This window comes from Hydra vulgaris, chromosome 07, assembly GCF_038396675.1.
Source record: "Hydra vulgaris chromosome 07, alternate assembly HydraT2T_AEP".
In the NCBI taxonomy this organism is placed as follows: Eukaryota; Metazoa; Cnidaria; class Hydrozoa; order Anthoathecata; family Hydridae; genus Hydra; species Hydra vulgaris.
The window spans coordinates 10,865,001-10,887,368 of NC_088926.1; the positions used below are offsets into that span (position 1 = coordinate 10,865,001).

General features: G+C 26.6%; 1 protein-coding gene across 2 annotated transcripts in view; it reads right to left on the reverse strand.

Moving 5' to 3' along the window:
* LOC100200021 (uncharacterized) overlaps positions 1-21,790 on the reverse strand; it is a 47,266-nt gene extending 25,476 nt beyond the window's left edge. The window contains exons 1-2 of one of the 2 annotated variants that reach the window (XM_065801013.1): positions 21,639-21,790; positions 20,386-20,495 (exon numbers count right to left, since the gene is read on the reverse strand). In XM_065801013.1, coding sequence (XP_065657085.1) covers positions 20,386-20,418 — 33 coding nt within the window. In that variant the 5' untranslated portion in view covers positions 20,419-20,495; positions 21,639-21,790. Of the gene's footprint in view, positions 1-13,908; positions 13,933-20,385; positions 20,496-21,638 lie in introns of those variants that run through there. The other variant, XM_065801014.1, reaches the window with a different exon arrangement.
* Between the last annotated feature and the right edge of the window lie 578 nt (positions 21,791-22,368).

The window sequence follows — 22,368 nt, forward strand, 5'->3', positions numbered from 1 at the left end:
GAAAGAAAAAGCAGTTGACTTAAAAGTTATAAATTGTAAGTCCCAGGAATACATGAAGACAGGAAAGAAATCCAAATCACCAATTATTGAGGAGAAAGCTTGACCATTAACAATTTTTAAGCATGAAAGAAAGATAGAGTCAAAGAATGCAACTTTACTGAATGTTGTCTTGCAAGTTTGAGTTTTGTCATTCATCAATATAGAAATATCAACAATACTGCAACAATTATTTGCAATAAGCATTTGAGTTTTCTTGGGGTTTAACATTCACCAGCTGCTGCAAGCCATGAAAAATCACATTCAAGATTGACATGTCTATTCTAAAAGTGATTTTTTGTTAAGACCGTATTATATGATTGTGCTACCAGCAAATATAGCCACTTTATCACCAAAACTATCAGTAAAATCATTTATATCGATAAGAAACAATACACAACAAGAAATTTTTGTGGTTTTTGTCATTGTCCATAAAGGTCTAATTTAACCCTGCGATTAGGAAGAAATAGTTCAATGTTCGTTTTAAAAATTTTTCTACATACACAATAAAAAAATAATAATCAAATAAAAAAATACGAGCTTTAGAGCCAGCAGGGTCAGTGGTACTAGAACCAAACCATTCAATGTGATCCACATCAATACACTGAAATGGTAACAGTGCCAAGTATTTAAGCATTTTTCAAAGCAACTAATCCTTGTTTTATATGTAATGTAATTCAATTTAAACTTTGCAATGAGTTTTTTTGTTAAATTTTGCAGGCATAATTTTTTTAGAGATATACTTTTTCAATTTCAACTTTTTTTTAAAATTACAGTACCACTATAAAAAAAACTGTTTTATGTTTAGTAATTTTTTCTAGATGTTTTCAGAAATTTCACCTAGAAAGTCAAAGAGGTAAGAGCTTTATGTAGAATTTGATATTTATGCACATAACACAAATAACTTATTTTTAAGTGTTTTTTGAAACTTGATTTTAAAAACAATTTAGTAAAAAAAATCGGTAAAACGTAATAATATTATAAAAATATTATATGTAAAAATTATGGAAAAATGTGTTTTACATAGTTGTTTTGCTTATATTACTAATATAAGCAAAATAATTGTAAAAAACATGTATTTTAAACACATATTCATTAAAGGTGGAAATAGGTTTATTCTTTTTAAGATTTTCAGATATTAATTTGTGATGCTGTTTAGATACTATTAGGATATATTGTTTTAAATTGTTACATTTCAGGGACACAGATGCTTTTTATGATGTTAATATTTGATGTTAATGTTAGTTTTGATGTTGAAGAAACCTTTAAACATGGAGCAAACTTCATGGGTCTGTTCATATTTATATCAAATTTTTCTTTATTTGTTGTTATCATGGTCATAGTATTTAACTAGTCTCGAAACGCGGAACACTTAATTTCCTCTCTATACTAGTGCTCAGTCTACTTTAGAGTGCATCAAATTGTAAACATTATATTTCGTTAAGTTGCATATATTCTGAGATAAATATTGAAATGGCAGGAGCAAATTGTGTTTGTTTTAATTATTCAGTTTCAAGTTATTATTTTGGATTGCATATATATTTCGTATTCCAAATAAAAATGATCAATATAGCATAAAATAAAAACATCAACTGTTAATAAATGTAGTTACGTGACAGAGGTTGTAGTGGTATGAATATGCATATTCAAACCATATAAGCTATATGGTATATCATATAAGCATTTAAGCTATATGTTATATGAAAATATGTTGTAGATGCAAACATTTCATCGGCTGTATAACTTGAGGGATACATATGGGTATAAATGCTTAGTATCACATATTTAGAGTACATTTAAATATATATTTAAAATGTTAGCTAATAGAGCTTAATAAACTCTATATTCTATATAAAGTTTACTTAGCTGGATTAGTTGATAATTTATATATCACTCTTTACATTATGTTGGTAGCTTTTCTGGAAACAAGATAATCAGGTACAATTTTATGATTTTAGACAGTTCAAAAGCACTTACTACTGTAAAAATGTTTTTCTTTTTTTATTAATAAGTAAAAAACTTATTCAGTAAAAAAAAATTAGGATTTTAATAAATACTTAATAAAATAGCTAGTATATCAAAGCTTCTTAAATTAAAATTCAAAAGCTCATATATAAATTTTGGTTTTTATTATGCTGTATCGCAATTTATATAATAGTAAATAAAAAATATATACTTGATGCAATAAAGATGATGCAAAAGTCATCTACCAAATATTGCATCACTAACATACATAAATTAAACAATATTTAATTAAAAAAAAGTACAGTGTATTAAAAGAAGATTACAGAATTCTATTTAAAAATCACTGTGTATTAAATTAAGTTACAGAGTTTTATTTTGAATCTTGATTTTAAGTTTAAGCTATGATTTATCATCTATCTTGTTGAATGCAGGAAAATAATATCTCAAAATCTAAGGTTATCTTCAACTAAAATAAGATATTTCATGTTAGTTATCTAGTTTCAAAGACAGCTGCAGTTTATCATATACTTGACTAAACTGGTGCCACTGCATGACAAACATTTATTTTGCTTTAGAAAGCAATCAAAATTTGTAAACTAAATTTCTTAAAAGTTGTTGCTTGTAACTTGCGATGATGTTTCTGCAAATGGTAAGTTGTTGAAAAGGCATTTTAAATGATTCCTTTATACCTAATACACCACATTAAAATAACACAACTTGTTACTGTCTTATTTAAATATAATTTATCCAACTTAAAACATACAGAAAAAAAAAAGATATATGTAAGGATGGTAAGTTTATACTGTGGAACCATATTATACCAAGTATAACCATATTATAACCAAGTAATAAGTTTTTGCTGTATTAAAAATTTTATTACATTATGGAATAGCTTATTTGAAAATTATTTTGGACACTAACAATCACTCAGTGCTTGCAAGGATAACCCATCTATTAATGACTTTGGCTTCAATAATAACAAAATAAAAAAAATAAAAATTTTTTTTAGTAGCTGGAAATGTAATGTGATTAGCTACATGGGTAATATTAAGTGGTAGTAATATGGTATTAAGTCATGCCAAAAAAACACACGATGATCAAAACTATGGTATTAAGTCATGCCAAAAAAACACACGATGATCAAAACTATGGTATTAAGTCATGCCAAAAAAACACACGACGATCAAAACTAAATACCTTTTATATTTGTAAAATATATGTAAAATAGTAGTGTTGTCATTATTATTTTAAAATCAAAAAGACAATTATATTATTTTTATTATTAAATCTTGTATTATTATAAGTTACTACATCATAAAACTATTAAATATACATGAAGTATTTATTTTACTACTCTAGGAGCTAAATATATACCAATACTATTTTTAAAAAATATGTTATGAAAATAGCCGTTTTAGTAGATTCAAGTCATCTCACTTTTTTTTTAATGTTCTTGTTCCAAAATTAAGAGTGCTTTTTAAATGATGTTCTTTATATATCAATTTAGTTTGGCATTTTTAAATCTTGAAAGCTTTCAGGTTATCTTTTGCAATGTAAAATCTACAAACTTGTATATAAAGTGTTAGATGATCATGCATATTTAGCAGCAAGCAAATACGATAAACACTGCTCAAGATACAACTCAGACATGTTACAACTAAAACCAATTGTAAAATTAGAGGTACTAAAAACATTCCCATTGGGTTATAACAGAATGTTTTGTTTAGTAATGTAGTGGAATACACGCTTAAACGTTATAATACCATTGATAAAAGAGATACCAGTCAGATAAACAAAGACAAAATTTGCTACTTTAAAACATGAAAGAAAAGTTCGATTTTGGCTAAATTTTAAAAAGAACTGTTTTTACAGAGAATTCTTTGTAGAATCTGTACTACAAAATTTCAACATTTCCATCTAATAAATCAGTTAAATTTTCACTAGGAACTAAGCTGTAATGACTTTTCTAATGAAATTCTTATACTTGATTTTAAATTTTTAAATTCAGCTTATAGCAGAGTACCATTTATCTGAAGCAAGCTTTTCTGCAATCTAGATTAAAGAATTTTAAAACCTAATAAGATGAAGAATAATCTTTGGTTTCTTTTATTTTTTAATAAATGTTTATCAGTAAACTTGTCCTTGTGTTTGGTGTTGAGGTGACAAGACACCTCATGATATACATCGTTTCTTGCAAAACAAACACATAAATATTCTTTTTTCACTTTGGATAGGATAAATTAAATGGCGCTACTTTTTTTTTTTTTTTTTTATTGCTGATAATGATAGACAATTTTATGCTGATTAAGAATCGTATAAAAACGTTGGTCTGAAAACCAACAAAAAGTGCTCTAAATCGCTGTTGAAGTTTAAAAAATTACACTAAAAAACACTAATATTCGCCATTTTTTCATACTCGGTTATAAATAAAATTCTTTCAATGATGAATTAAAAAAAGCCTGGTTTCTATCAAAAATGTAAAGCAAAACTGTTAAAAAATGCTGAGCGCATCATTTTCTGATTTATCTCTAGCCCAAACCCTAACCCTGTCTTAAATCATGTACTTTTAATCGCGCCAATCCCTATTTGTCAGTCGATGTATCTGCATTTAGTTGTGCCAATCCCTATTTGTCAGTCGATGCATGTACATTTAATTGCGCCAATCCCTATTTGTCAGACGATTTATGTACATTTAAAAAGCAAAATCTTAAATGAATTTTTTTTAAATTAATTAAAAATATATAAAATATATTAATAAAAACATTTCATTCAATTTAAATATAATTTAATTTTGACGACATTAAAGACCGGGTTGTGTAATTAAAAAAAGATATTCTAAGCGATTGATTTCAAAATGTAAAACTTTGATGTAAAACGTTTTAAAAAAATGGTGAATATTAGTGTAATTTTTTAAACTTCAACAGCAAATTAGAGCACTTTTCGTTGGTTTTCAGACCTATGTTTTTATACGAGTCTTAATCAGCATTAAATTATCTATCATAATCAGCAATAAAATAGAATAAAAAGGAGGGGGGGGGGGAGAAACTGCAGTAGCGCCAAATTAAATTAGGTAGTCTACTATTTGAACTAAAATTGAGGTCTGTCTCCAACAAATGGCAACTCAATAGCAGCTAAAACAGCATCGAATTTATTCAAATTTTCAAAGTCTGCTCTACAAAAAGTTATTTTAAAACATTTGATGCACTCTCAGTCCGGTCACCCCATAAAGTTATTTTACGAGATCTATGGAAAACGGCCCGCGTTTCCAGACTAGTTAAATACCATGACTATGTTGTTATTAAGGCGCTCCAAGAAAACCGATCACAGAGCACCGCGGAGGAGCATTTTAGTAATAATAATTCTTTTAAATACCCAATAATTACATAAAGTATAGGTAAAAGTATTAAAAAACAAAACAACAACAGCAAAAAATTTAAGTATTTGCTTGCATTGTTCTTGGAATGTTCTCAAATATTAATCTTTTTCAGAGTTCTAAATATTAATCTTTGTTCCTTTAAGTTCCAATGTTGGAACGATTGTTTTAAAATATGTTTATAAATATATGGTACTCAATACATATGTATTGAGTACTGAAAAGAAGTTTGATCTAAACATACACTTATAGAAATATTAATATAAATAAATTAATATAAAAATCTCTATTTTGAAAAACATGAGACATGTCCCATTTTTCAAGTTAGTGATTCAAATATTACCTAAATAAATTGACATCTAAAATTAATAGGCGGAGTAAGACATTATTTTTGTAAGAAAATAAAAAAGATGTTTACAAATATAATAATAATAAAATAAGATCAACTCAATAAATAAATAGTAAGGTTAATAAATTAGATAAGACAAACAAACAAACAAAAAAATAAATAAAGAAAAAAAAGAACAAAAAAGTAAAAAGAAAATAAATGCGATTTGTGATAATGAGTATTTTAAATATTTAAAAGCAAATGTCAGTAATTATTTAATTTTGTTTTTGAAATTTAAGGTTAAATTGCATTTTTTTTAGTTGATTTAGTGTTTTAGATAGTTTTAAGTTACTGTGATTGGAGCCTGGGAACAACAAAAGCTCTAAAACTTGTGCCCCTAACCTCAAATGTGAGATGAATAACCTAATGGGTAGTATATTATAAACATTTGAAACCAAATTTTCATTTACCGATAGATTTAATCAAGTGTTATTTTGTTTGTTTGTTTGTTTGCTCTTTATTACATTTTAAACAACATTTCGTTATAAAATGTAAAGTTTGCAAGATAAGAACAAAGAAAAGTAAATTAAGATTAAGAGAAAATTAAGAGAAAAAGTTAAAAAATTAGATCGATAAAAATTTAAGAACGCGGGGATTTGTAGAAGACCGTTAGGTCTTGTTGTCGAGAACCGCTAAACATAAACGTCATTATTTCTCGTAATATTGGTTCAAGATAAACAAGATAATTACAAGTTTTTTTCTTCACAGAAAAGTCCGTTAAAAATATTTAAATCTGTTATATATACTACATATCCGTAAAAAAAAAAAAAAAAAAGGTATACAAACTTTACCGTAATTTACTTGGTGTTATAAATTTTTAAAAAGTTTTTTGATTAATAGAAGGTAAAAAGGGGATATGCAAAAAAATATATTTAAACAATATATTAGCAAACTATCAGTTGTAAAAATTAATTGTTTAAGTGTTCGTTTATATGAGTTGTAATTAAATTGTTCAATAAAAACTTGAGAATAATTTTTCAAAACTATTTTGTTCCATAAAAATGGCCCGCCTATAAAATTATCATAACGTAGGATGTATTTATTTTTATCTTTTGACAAATAGAAATTATGAAAAGAAGCCGGGGAAGAATTGATTTTACATAAAAACATAAAACAAAGAACATTACAAACATTAAGTTGATATATATTTAGTGCATTCATTTTTCATAATAGAGGCTTTGCATGGGTAAAACGTTCACTAAAATTTATTAAACGAAACTTTATATGATAACAACCTTTGAACAGTTGAATGCATAAAATCTGCCTTATGATACAATTACCAATAAAATCTGCCTTATGATACAATTACCAATAAAATCTGCCTTATGATACAATTACCAATAAAATCTGCCTTATGATACAATTACCAATAAAATCTGCCTTATGATACAATTACCAATAAAATCTGCCTTATGATACAATTACCAATAATAATTACCAATAATGGTGTTGCATACTCTTTTTATTTTTGTTTAACTTTATTTAACAGAATGTTTCGCAAAACAAGAAAATAAAAAACATAGATGTTTGGAAAGTTGCATTTATAAAGCATATCTCTCATAAATTTTCTATTTAATAATCAATTAGATGAAATTATGAAATTTTAAGGACCAATAAACGACTTGGACAAACAAACCTCGGTCTTATTCACTTGATTGGCTTTCTCTATATCCATCAGTACAACTATACTCGTCAGCAATTAGTTGTACTAACGGGTGGGGCATAAAGAAAAAGACAAATTTTGCCAATTAATTTTGTAATGTTGCAAATAAATTATTTCAAGTTTTATATATATTATTATACATTATAAAACCCTGTTTAAAATTTTATAGCTTTTGAAATTTTGCCTTTAGAATTTGTTAAAGTAATGACGTTAAATCTAATCTTCCGAAATATGATTAAATCTTGGCTAGAGCAAGATTTATAGGCTCAAAAAATCTACAGTTTATTACAAACAGAAAAATCTAGGGCAACATTGTGCAGATGGGTCAATCGTATACTTAAATCTGGAATCTCAGCCAAAACCTCGCCTGGTAGGCCAAGGAGCATTCGAAAAAAACAATTCATTACAAAAGTGAGGCGAAATCTTGTATCTAACAAAAAAAAAAGTCAGTTAGAAAAATTGCCAGAGAAGCAAGTTGTTCATCTCGAACAGTTCGTAGAATAGTTAATGAAGACTTAAAATTGAAAGCGTACAAAAAAATTTGTGTACCTGCATTAATTGCAGCTTACTTCGAAAAAAGAAAGTCGTTTTCTCATTGGATAAGAAATCGGTTCACGAAACCGACTTGCCTAAAAATTCTATTCTCAGATGAGAAGATATTCAATCAAGATGGACAATACAATCGTCAAAACGACAGAAATTATGCTGAATCAAGACAAGCTGCTAACGAAGGCATTGGCCTTCATCCAGTACATAAAATTGTGTGAAGTGGACTCACTTTTAATGGACCAACCAAATTAGTAGTTAAGCCAGACAATATGAGCTTTAATTCTGATTTTGACATAAAAAATGTCCTACCAATTGTTAAACAAGAAGGAGTTCGACTATTTGGGAGATAATTTTGTCTATCAACAAGATGGCGCCACGTCACACACAAGCAAACAAACTATCAAAAACCTTGAGCTTATGGGCATTGAAAACATTCCACCTAAAATCTGGCCGCCGAATTCGCCAGACCTTAATCTCTTAGATTATTTTTTTTGGAATAAAGTGGAAGATCGTTTGAAATCGCAATCTTTGAGTAACAAGATTGAGCTTGTTAAAAAAATAAAAGAAGTTCTTAAAGAAATATCCTTGAAAAATATCCAAGATTTGATTGATAGTTTCAGGTCTCGAGTTTTTACTATTGAACAAAGTCAAGGTGGCTTAATTTTAAATAAACTTTTTTAATATTAAAGAGTTTTATTTCTTTATTAAATCAATATATAAAATGAACAGATAATTTTTAGTATCTGCTTAAAAATTGATATGAAATTTGTCTCATTCATTCAAACGCCCCACCCGTTAGTAAGCTAGTTTTGACTTTTGCAATCTGAAAAAAACGTGTTCGATATTTTGGAAACGATAGACGTATATTCGTTTTACTTTTCATTTTACTTATATCATATTTTCGTCATTTTTTAATTTGCTCTTTAATTAATGTTATTTAATTTGGTGACTAAATTTGAAGTTTAAGTTAGGGTGAGACAAGACGCTCTTCTTTACATACTTTATGTAAAAAGAGCGTACATATAATACTTAATATAAAAGAGGGTACATATAATGCTTAATATAAAAGAGCGTACAAATAATACTTATATTTTCTACTTTAATACTAACCTATATTAAAAGCCTTTTAGATATACATGCATAAAGGAGAATCTTTTTCTAAAACAGGGTTACCCGTTTATGTGGCAATAGAAATATATCATAATATGAAACATTTTTATACTATGGTTTATGGTATATAATTTTTATAAACAATTTTACTCAAAATTATTAAGTTGCTTCCAAAATTGCATTGGTTTTTGTTTTTTTTATCGGTTAAATGTTTTTTTTTTTGTTTTTTTTTTAATTTAGTTATTAAGGTGCTCTCAGAAGTCCTTATGGTCTTATTACAGAGCACCGCGGAAGAGCATTTAGTCAGGAAGTTCACTCCTTTGAGTTTCCCATTCCCGCAAAACTTTAGAATTTTCACACCAACTTTTAAAATGAGATTTAGAATAAGAAAAAAATAATATGCTCCAAATATCTTTTGAAAATATAAAAATTTTAGGATCCCCTTACTTAGAAAAAGTTGATAAAATCCTTTTATATTGTCTTATTTGAGTATTTTTGCTAAAATGTTAACAAATATCTTCCGTAAAGACTTCAACTTTTCACACAGAATTATTTACTATCTTATTTATATTGTATAAAAAATTCGTCTTCAAAAAAGATTAGATTAAGGTCCATGTGAATTAAATAGTTTTTTTTATTTTTCAAGTGATTTTAAGCAATTTAATTTCTGATATTAAACAACTTGCACTGCTTGATTGATAGATTGATACAATATTAACTGCTAAGAAAAACAACCTAATATTCATTAAATTTTCTTTTTGTCCTTGAAGAAAAGCTTGTTTGCAATTGACCTCCACTTTTAAAGTAGTCGTTGAGGCTGCGCGGGGTTTTGGTTTTGTAGTTTTTTTTATAAGTTTTACACCTCTCTAGGCGCAGTTTTTATCAATTTGACTGTACATTTTCACATAGTTGTAATCTTTTATCTTCATCCTGTCCTCGTCAGGCAATCACATCTAGTTCACATGGTTTGTATTTTTGATTAGGTTAAATAGTAGCCTGAAGTATGAACCAATTAAAGACATAAAAGAAAGAATGTTATCGCAAGATACGGATGTTGAAGTGAAGGGGCACAATTGTCAGTTTCCAAAAAAAGTCCTCTATATCTAGTAATTTACAAATAAAAAAAAATACTTATTAAGAAAAAAAGTAGAGGGGGTAGGGGTTGACAGAACCTGGTTTTCCGATTACGCTGTAAGAGAGTGAAAACTTCGACTGAGCTGCTTGACGGCACTTTTCTCAAGTATTTTTTTTTATTTCTTTAACACTGTGGGCGTTGACTCTTTTTTCAAGGCATTCAGTGCAATCAGACTTGTCCTTCTCTCGTTGAAAACAACTACCTTAAGTAAATACAATACTTCAACGTAGTTGAAATAATACAAGAAATTACCTGTCAATACTAATGATATGTCACAGAGTCAATTCATTGATTTTAAAATCTTGTCTCGTTTTTTTTCTGTACACTCCTTTACTTTCTGCAACACACTTTGCTATTCATTTGTTATGTAGCTTAACTGGTAAATGAGCTCTATTCCAAATTCAATCAGGATATCTTTGAAAATATTTTCGTCGAACCGCTACTACATTACTTCCCTAGTTGATTTCTCTAAGGTATATTTTAATCAAAACAGTTTTAAGTGGAAGTTTTACACTAAAACTTTAACTTTTTCTCTGCTGCAAATCTAATAAAGTAATCTTGAGGATAATTTCGTTTAGATTTTGCTTTTTCTACTGAATGATTTTTCTCTAATATTAGAGGTTCACTAGATTTTGATAATTTACAAAAATCCTAATCCATTTTTGTTGTGACCAGAGCTTTGGAACACCTCCGGAGCCGGAGCTACTTGGAGCTAGTGCTTTTGCAATGAGCTGAGCCGGAACTTGAAAATATTTCTTGGTAGCTCCTAGCTAGCTCCTCTTTTTGATAATTTGGAAAATCAAAGTGTGAGTATTTAGTGTTAAAAGGATCCTAGTACTATGAAGTTATTTTTTAAATGGAATTTTTTTTTTAACTAACCTGTAGTTAATAATGTCATTTAAAGTTTTTCTTAATTTTTAACAACTTCTGAATAAAACATTTAATACTTTGATATTGATTATATATGTATAAATAGAGTGTTAAGTATTTGATGCTCACCTTGAGTCACTTAGTAACTTAATGTTTTATAAATTATACTTGAGCTGATGTATATAAAGTTGTTTTTGTATACATTCAAAACGCGCTAGCGTCTTTTTTTTTTAATTAATTTTGACCAAATTGTTTTTCGTAATATGTCATGTAGTTTATATTGCTGCATACGATACTTTAAAACATTAGAGACAATCATACTTTTAAATTAAAGTTCAGATGATAAAAATTTTCTAGATAAATCTAAACAAGATGAGGAATACCTGTTCAAACTTTGCAGCTAGCTACTTGTGATGCTTTAAAAGAAAAATACACTATTCAACTTTTGGCAAAGGTCCGGTAACTAAGAAATTCATAATATGTTTCTAGCCGCAGTTGATGCTAGCTGTAGAACATCGTTAGACAAGTTTAAAAAAAATCTTGTTGAAAAAGAAAAATTGAGAAGTGTGACCAAATGTATTATTTTAAATAAAAATACATTTAATTCAAATTTTATTGACGACTTGTCACAACTGGAAGAAAAAGAACGTTTAAAAGTGAAATTAGCTTTTGAGGGAGTTAATGAATACCTAAAAAGGATACAGAGTATCCTTTTTTGATATTCATTAATTTCCTCAAAAGTTTCAAAAGCAAAATTCTTTTGATACCAAAACCTAATAGTTTATCAAATATTTTATTATTCTGATTTTGGAGCCGTTCCGGAGCTGCTCTGAGCCGGAGCCTGGAGCTGGGTCTTATTTTTCGACCTCAGCTCCAAAGTCCTGGTTGTGACCACAGAAAAATCACGCTAAAGAAATGACGCTAAAAGAAATATCCCTTATACTAAACGGCCAGCTTAGATGCGACCATCGTTTAAAGAATAACTAATTAGTTGAAACAAGACAATCAAACTTTTTGTTTAGGAATATACGTTTCTATTACATGAAATTTTTACGAATGTACTTTTATATTGTTCTAAACTTAAGTCTTTATGGTTAATAACAGTTAGAGATACCGTCTAATAAAGTCTAGCGCGAATTACTTTATTGACGTTACGAAATTACAAAACTACTTGACTATTTAGTTCGGGGGGACCCACAAATTAATTCTTTTTTAAGTCAAATTTTTTATACAATATAAATAAGATAGTAAATAGTAATGTGTAAAAAGTTGAAGTTGTTACGGAATATATTTGTTAACATTTTGAGCAAAGGTACTCAAAAAAGACGGTATAAAAAGAATTTTTCAACTTTTTCCAAGTGAGGGATTCTAAATTTTTTATATTTTAAAAAAATACTTGGTACATACGATTTTTTTCTTAGTCTAAAACTCAATTTAAAAATTGGCGTGTTAACTCTAAAATTTTGCGAGAATGGGACACCCTAAATTCACGCCTCGCTCCTTACTAATCTCACTTACTAGGCTAGAGGCGGCTTTGAACCTCGAAACTCTTGGTTCTGAGCACTGCGCCAGGACTGCACAAGTATAATAATTGAACATTGTCAATACCTAAAATCAATACCTAGAGTAAAAAAAATGAAAATTTGCTTATTTGCTTTACAAATGGCTGTTAAGTAATAATGTTAATATTAAAAGAAGTTAAATGTCAATTAACTATTTAATCTATTTATCCATACATTTAGCTGCTAAATATGGTGGGCTTCTTGTCATATCTAATGACAAGAAGCCCACCATAAGCTAATAACAACCATAAGCTAATAACACTAAAAGTAGTTTTGTTGCTTGGATATTTTTAATGTACTTTTTGTGAATCAAATTGGTAAAAAGTAACTTTTTTTTGTGATTATGGTTCACTTGCAACATTATTTTATTGAAATTAGAATTCTAAATACATACAAACTGAACTGAAAGTACTTTTAGTTTAATGTTTTGTAAGCATGTGGAAAAATGAGTTGTCCTTTACGGTTTTTAAAGATCTCTTAAAGATCTCTTAAAGATCTATAAAGATTGGTCTTTAACGATGAGACCTCAATAAAACCAACAGTTGTTATAAAGATTTTCCATAAACTTTTTTACATTTAGTCATTACGTTATGAAATTTATCGGGTTTTTTACACTTAGTAATTAAGTCATGGAATTAAGCCTAGTCTTGATTAGACTCGATTTGCACGGGCTATAGAGTCCTGTGGACTAAAGACAAAACTTCAAACAATTTTAAAGCTACAAACAAAATTTATATTATACACTAATAAAAATTTGGAAATTGCACTAACCCAGTTGTCTATTTATTGTAAAATCGTTGAAAATCAGCATGAATCAATAAAATATAGTTAATCATGATCTGATTTGATAAAAAAAAAATACAGAAAAATAAAAGTAAACAATATGATTTTTCATGAAGGTATGTTGCTGGATTTGTTGTAAATAAACGACAAAAAAGTAAACTTCCATTGAAAACCCATAAACAAATGTAGCCCTCCAAATCAGATTCAACAAATGAATTAGGTTTAATTGCTAATTAATTAGTAATTATACCGAAATAGTATGCTGGCAGTTATACGCAAATAGAACCGATTTAAAAAATAGCATTTATTAACTATGTTGCGAAGGTGGCAAAAAATACAATTTTTAAAAACTGACCCAATATAACACTCTCGTCCTACCATTTATTTGACACATAGATTTCTTAGTTATTTTTATAAAATGTTTTATATTTCACAATAACACATTCCACAATTTTTTTTGAAACAAAAACTTACCTTGTTTGTGTTCGTTTTTTATGCCGGATTTACGTAATGGTGGTTTTAATTTATTATTATGTATATTGCTACCCAATGTCTTTAAAAACATCTTTGGACCTTTTTTCAATTTTTTAAAATTAAAAAAACGGGAATAATTTTCATTTTAAGTCACACTGCACTCATTAATGTTAGCTCATTAAAAAGAATACGAAACACTGTTTATGGCTTTTAACTTATCATTTGTTAAAATAGAAATGTCTCAAATCGCAAATAATAACTCATCTAAAACAAAGAACGTTGACTAGAGAGTTCGCCGGCGCATAAAATTAATTGTGTAAATACTTATAAACGTTTTTTGGTTGTTTCAAGTTATTTTTGCATACAATATATTCATTTGGAACCAACGCTTGACATCAATGACGTCAACTTTGTTATCATAAGTTTTTTATTTGAGTGCTCTTAAGTTTATCATTAAAAGAACAATTAATCCAATTATTAGGTACATAACCAAACCACTGTAAAACAAAAATAAAATAAAGACTTTACGTAATTTATAAGTGGTAGGCAAGTCGTTTTTTATAAGGTTGCTTTATTGTTTGCACCATTTTAGACATTTAGACACCATTTAGATATTCTGAAACATTCTGTGTATTTTGCTTTTAATTGTATCAGACCTATATAATAAATTTGAAAAATTGAATTCAAGTAGTTTTTGTTTTGAAAACAGAAACAAATAAACAATGGTGCTCATTTATTAGGATATAAAATGGCAATGTTATTTGAATAAATTGTTTTTCGTGCAAAGATGAAAAAACAAAGTATGATGAATAAAATGTGCTCTAAATCAAGACGTTTCGATAAGATTGTTTGTTTGCATTTTATATCTATTTTGATAAATTGCCTATGTTCACACAGAATGTCTGTGCCAAAACAAATTAAAGTTTTTTTTATTTGATTTAGTAATATAGTATTTTAATAAGAAACTGATCAAAAAATAAAATGCAACTAAAATCTAACAAATGCAAAAAAAAGTTCTTTTTTTATTTTTTTTTATTTTAAAGCACCATTGTTTTTATAACCTCAAAAAACAGAGTATTATTTATTTATAACTTTTTAATCATATTTACTCAACTGAGCTATAACTTTTTATTATTACGAAGAATTAAAGTGCATCATAGATCATTTCTTGTACTTATTCATGCATCATCTTTATAAAGCCATTTTTTTAATCACTCGTCCAATCGATATTAACTTGTCATATATTTTTTAATTCATGATCCAGTACATGAGATTATATACATACCATACTAAAACCATTAGACCTTAAAATTTGGGTTACTTGAACCTATAAATTCTGATAAAATATAATCATATTTTCAGTTCATTTAAATTCAGTTCAACAACTGAATAATTTTGTTTAAACTTAACCAAAAACAGAAAAATATCATCATTTATATCAATAAATATATATATATATATATATAAATATATATATATATATATATATATATATATATATATATATATATATATATATATGTATATATATATATAATTATCATTTATATGAATTATATATATATATATATATATATATATATATATATATATATATATATATATATATATTTATATATTATAAATAAATATAAATAAACGTAAATAAAATTTAAACTGAAACTAATAAGTTATTAAACTAATTAAATTCACTTAAAAATTTAAGACACGCGGAATTTAATCCTATCGATCATGTTTTTTTTTAAGTCCAACATATATTTATTTTTCTTGAGATTTTTTTTCTGCTAACTATAAAGTATATATTCAATCAAAAGTTTTTTCTTAAGTCTACGGAAAGACTTAGCGCCTGATATGTTGGTAAACGTCGTACTTAAGTGTTTCAGATTAAATCTAACTGAGCACTAAGATTTTGAGAAAAATTATTTACTAAAAACACATGAAAAGCGTTAAGAAAGTTTTAATCTCTCTTTATTTTTTTTAATCGCATTTATTTATTTTTTGGATCGACTGACACAATTTTCAAATATTAGTTTATTTACAGGTTAAATGAGCCCTTGTTAAATAGATACCTTTAATTTTATTTTTATTTTATTCAGGATTTTTCTTAAATATAGATTAATGTTTTTTGTAAGAATAATTTTTGTAAGAAAAATTTAATGAAATTTAATTTAAACGAGTTACGAAAAACAACTTTGTTTTCTTTACCATTTTTCAGAGGTTGACCCAGGATTTTTTTTGTATCTGAGTTGTAGATGAAATTAATGAGCTTACAAGAACAGATAGAATTTTTAAGTCGGATCATGTAAACTTAATTAGTTAAAATTAATATAAGTGCAATTATTTTTACCTTATGAAACAAATACTATAAAAATATAATATCGAATTAGATCCAGAATTACATAATTCTAATTTTATCTAAAAAGATTTATCAGGCTTCGTGCCCTGGAAGTAAATTTTTTTTTACTTATAAGGTTGTAAACTAGTGAAACAAATTTTCGGGGGAGGGAGGGGGGATGAACATACATTTAACAACCAATAAAGCATTTAACTTCTGTTCTAAACGCCTTTAATTTTAGTGATGTTTTAAGCTTGCTAATTACGTTTTAAGTCTGTCTGTTACACTTTGAGCCTGTAAACAATAATGATTTTATATTTTTAACTCTTGCTAAGACTAAATACAAATGACTTATTATTTTTCCTAGATATCAATAAATAAGCTACACTCTTAGCCAAGTAAATACACTCAACTAAACAGCATTATCTTGTATGTGGCTAAAGTTTACATGCAAAAAGTAAATAAATATTTTTTGCAAATTTTGAGAATGCGTTCAAGCTTTAAAGTCATTTACCAAAGTTATATCAGAATCGTAAAAATGGAGCCGAACTCTTGTATAAAATGTTAAATAAAATTTCTAAAAAATTTACTTATTCGTATAGGAACTCATGAACAACTTGCTAATAAATGATTATTTTTATTTTTTTTGTTTATTAAAACGAGGTTGTTTCCATATTTTTAATGATATAGTGTTTTGATGTTTCGATAAAGTTAGAACAAGATTTTGAATTTGTTTTTACAAATTAAAAACCTTGTTCTGACCTTATAGAAACATCAAAAAAAAGTTTTTAAAGAACTATTAATATCATTTTTCATTTAGAACTAATAATTCGTTTAGAACTGTTTTAGATTTCTAAAATTATTTTTTTTATCAACAAGTTTTAAAAGAATGAGATTTAAAATGAGGTAAAACTTGAATGGAGAAAAAAGTGGTAAAATATTACCACTTTTTGATAATTGTAAACGCATTGATGATTTTTCACTCCATTAAAACTTTGAATTTAAAATTTAAATTAAAAATATTTAATTTGTGATTTATGTTTATTTTTAATAAATAAAACTCACTAAAAACTATAGTTCCTATTTATTTACTCGTTTAACTTTTTTAGTACCATGAAGACTGTTTTTTTTAATATAAAATATTAAAACTTTAAAGCAAATTTAGGGGACCCATTTGCAAATTACGACGCTCTTTTGCAAATTTGAGGAGCTTTATTTACAGGGCCCTAATTACAGGTTTTGGGGGAGGGGTCTCTAACTCACTAGCCATTGCCCTGACGAGAACTTGCTTTAATTTATTTTTGAATGCATTTCAAAGTTTTATTTAATAATGAAGCAGAAAGTTTTAATTAAACCTTTTTAAATGCTAAATAAATGCATTAAATTAATAGAGGGAAAGCAGCGACCAGTGGTGGCTTAAAACTTTTCGGGGCCTGGGGTATTTTAAAGCGGAAGGTCCCTTTTATGTCATTAATCGAAAATTTTGTTTTCAGAATTTCTTTTACATATCTTTTTTTAAAATTGGGATCTAAAACTGCGGAACCCAGGGCTATAGAATCCCTAGTCCTTACATTAATCTAGCAGTAGTAAGTTACCTTAATTCAGTAGTGGGCTCTGCTATAATACAGCAGCATCTTGTAAGTTTTACTGAGATTTAATGTAAACTATGTAAATTTTTTTTAGACATAAAAATTGTATCAAAAGTTTGTTTTTTAAAAAACTTTATACAAATTTTTAACCATTCCACATGTACATGAGATAATGCGCGAGGAATAATAATAATCAAAACATAGCGTGCACATTTTTCAAATATGAAAACAGACGCCGCTAGAAAATCTTTCTGTTGACAAAATTTAGCATGTTGTTGTTTTTTGTTACATAATTTTGTAAAAATGATTTTTTGTTTTATTGTTTACGTTTTCATATAGTTTAATCAATTGCGTGATTGTGATTAATCCAGCGTATTTTTGTGATTAAATTTTAATTGTTTGCTTTTTGGGAATTCAACTGATCGGTAGAGTAATCAAGTTCGGTAATCGCCTAGGCAAAGTTTAAAAATGTTTTGCTAAACAATTATTGATTAAATGTGCTGTATCACTTAAAACATTATAATGATGAAACAACCCATCTATGACGGAACTGTCCCTCCCTTTGCCGAGTCATCTCATTTTAAATACGGCTTTGTAAACACTACTGCAAACTTCAGTTTTAAGCTTTGTTTTAATATGTTTTTTGTAAAAAAAGTTTTGTTTTTATTACTACTGTCAAGAGTCAATTGTACCAAACAAAGTAATAAATAGTTTAAAACAACAAATTTTTAAAGACAGGAAGGAGACTATAAAAGATTCTTATTATAATAAAAAAGGATAAATCTCAGATAAAATGAAACTACTTGAGATAACTAAAAATAAGAACTTAAAGTTTGTGGAAACACATAAAATGAATATGCAACAAAGCTTGTAATGTTGTAAAAGAGATAATAAGAAGAGATTAAAGAGATAATAGTAATTTTTTTACTCAATTTTACTAAACTTTGACTAGGACCAGTTCAAAGTATGATGATAAGCTGTTAAACATTAAAGTTTATAAAAAGTATAATGTACAAGTGATTTTATTTTTTTATTGAAAGTTTATTAAAAATAACCCCGTAGGATATTTAACATTTCTTTTAATTGTCTTTATTCTTAAACAAAATCTATGAATAGCCTAATTTTAAAATTTATGAAAAATTTACATAAAAAAAAAACAACAACCTTTCAGACATTGTTGTTGCAAAGAAACTTAAACTACCAAAAAGCGTAAACTACAAAGGAACTTGCCACTTTTTTTTCAACTCTCTTAATAAAGAAAAAATGTCTGTTAACACCTTTTGCAAAGTGTGTTACTTTTAAACTTTGTTTCATAAACGTACACATTTCATTTGAATTGATGAAATGTGTAAGTTTAGGATATTTTTTATATTACTATTTTTTCATAAAGTTGTACAAGATTAATGGTGTTGGATAATAATTAGTTTATTCAAATATTAAAATTTTATTGGTAAAGTTAAATTAATGGCAGATATTTCATTTTCTGTTTGTACTGAATATACTCTATTGAAACTGTATTTTTATTATTTAATTCTGTTGTTTTTCTATTACTATGTACGTTAAATAAAGACATGTTTATATAAATAACTTAAACCTAAATCATAATTTTCAAAAAACGCTTAATTGCCGAGTAACCGCAGAAACGTGCAATCGCAAATGAAACAGTTTGTAGCTAAAATTGAAGCAAAAAAATTAAAACTCAGAATATTTCTGATAAAAGTTGTTACTGTGTATCATTTATTTATTAGGTTTTTAGCATTTAATACAGAATATATTTATATTTTCTCTGAGCTAGTAAGTTGAACACACTGTTATACACACTAACATGTATTCATCTGTCCTGACTAAATACGTTTAGTTATAAATATATAACGCGCGCCATATTCCATATGAATATATTGGATACAAAATAAAAAATTTTCACCAATATAATCTAAATACTTTTTAAAATTTGTTAAATTGTTAAGCAAATACAAATTATATGTATACGGTAATTATAGTTATATGTATACGGTAGTTATAATTATATGTATACGGTAATTATAATTAAATTTACGATTTAACTGTAAATTGCTTGCATAATTCAAAACAATCGCTAAGATTAAAATAGAATGCTGAAATGTCACTAAAAAAAAAAAATTCCTAAAATGAAATAGGTTGCTCAGATGAAAACAGAAAACATAAATCTAAGAGTACACTGTAATGAGTTCAAGAATAATATTGTCCCTTGAGTTTTAATTACTAACATATGCGCCCAAAATAAAGGATCTTAGTAGGGTAGAGTGTAAAGCAATAAAATAAAATCCAAAAATAAAAACATCCAAAAATAAAATAAATTTTCTTTTCCTTTTGGATATTTAACGCTTGAACTACAAAATTAATATTTTATTCTATTTACACTCTGGCTATTCGGCTTTATTTAGCAATAGTCGTCAAGACCGTAGTCAAACAAAAAGCTTATACCAGGAGCAAATACAAATACAAAAATTATTCAAAAAAAGTTATTATTCCCTTAAGTATAATTTACTAAATGAAATGTACGTTTACATTTACCTTTTCCATTGTCTCGCCAGACCGTTTCACCATCTTCGAAAAAATGCAAAGCACACCATTGATGCTAGTCAAATATCCAATCAGCAAATTTTGTTTTGAGGTTTTAACTGCTATATTGTATTGATAATAAAATAATATTTGTATATATATATATATACATACATATATATATATATATATATATATATATATATATATATATATATATATACATATATATGTATGTATATATATATATATATACATACATACATAAATATATATATATATATATATATATATATATATATATATATATATATATATATATATATATATATATATATATATATATATATATATGTAAATAAAACTCATTAATTTCCATAAATAAATCTTAAAACTATCTTTCTAATTTGAACATCGACTTGTTACAATTTAAAAATAAACTTGTACAAGTAAATTAATTAAGCAGAAATAATTAATGTAAATGTTACGGAGCTTTTTAAACAAGTAAATCTATTTTTTTATATACATACATACATACATACATACAAACAAACATACATACAAACAGACATACATACATACATACATACATACATACATACATACATACATACATACATACATACATACATACATACATACATACATACATACATACATACATACATACATACATACATACATACATACATACTTACATACGTAAATACATACATAAATACATACATACATACATACATACATACATACATACATACATACATACATACATACATACGTACATACATACATACATACATACATACATACATACATACAAACATACATACATACATACATACATACATACAAACATACATACATACATACATACATACATACATACATACATGCATTCATTCATACATACATACATACATACATACATGCATTCATTCATACATACATACATACATACATACATACATACATACATACATACATACATACATACATACATACATACATACATACATACATACATACATACATACATACATACATACATACATACATACATACATACATACATACATACATACATACATACATACATACATACATACATACATACATACATACATATTTATTTACATACATGTATACAAACAAATATACATACATACATACATACATACATACATACATACATACATACATACATACATACATATATTTATTTCGAAAATGTTTTACAATGCCAAAATAATTCTTTTTAAACCTACCAATTTAAAAGTTAACAAAAAGTTGTTTTTGATAATACGCTCTTTCTAATATAAAAATTTATAACGTCGAATTTACAACAAATAAGTAAGCATATCAAAAACTGGTACAAATAATTTTATGTCTGCGTAATTAAAATTTTTCACTTTTAAATAAAAATTTTATTTACACGACAGATTCAATTTATTGACATGTCTTAATCAATTTAGTGTTATGAACGTTTAGAAGCGCTGTTGACAGTTTGACAGCGCACTAAGAAAGTCAGCAAACAGTCTTTAATAAATTTGATTTTGAAATGCAATAACGCGGGATATTATTTTGCTCGTCGGAGCGTTTGTTTATAAACATTTTTTTCCCTTATCATCTGCTTTATTCTTCACACTTCATGTTCCTTAATTAAGATGCTCATCGATATTATTTTTTCTTAAATGAATAAATCAACCAAATTCTTTTTTTAAAATTCAAATGAAAGTTTTGAACTATTAGTTTCAATAAAAAAAAAGATGAGGTTATTTTCTTCTTTAAAAATAAACTTTAAATGTTGCAAAACAATTTTGACTATAGAATATTTGGACCCAAAAGATGGTAACTAAGCAAAACTTTAGATTAGATATCCAACAACATGCCCGAAATGACTGTGTTCAAAATTAATTTTGATGGTGCAATTTTCCCAAACTTATCTTTATCAATTTTTGATCATTCACAATTTATCGTTTAGAGAAATATATTATA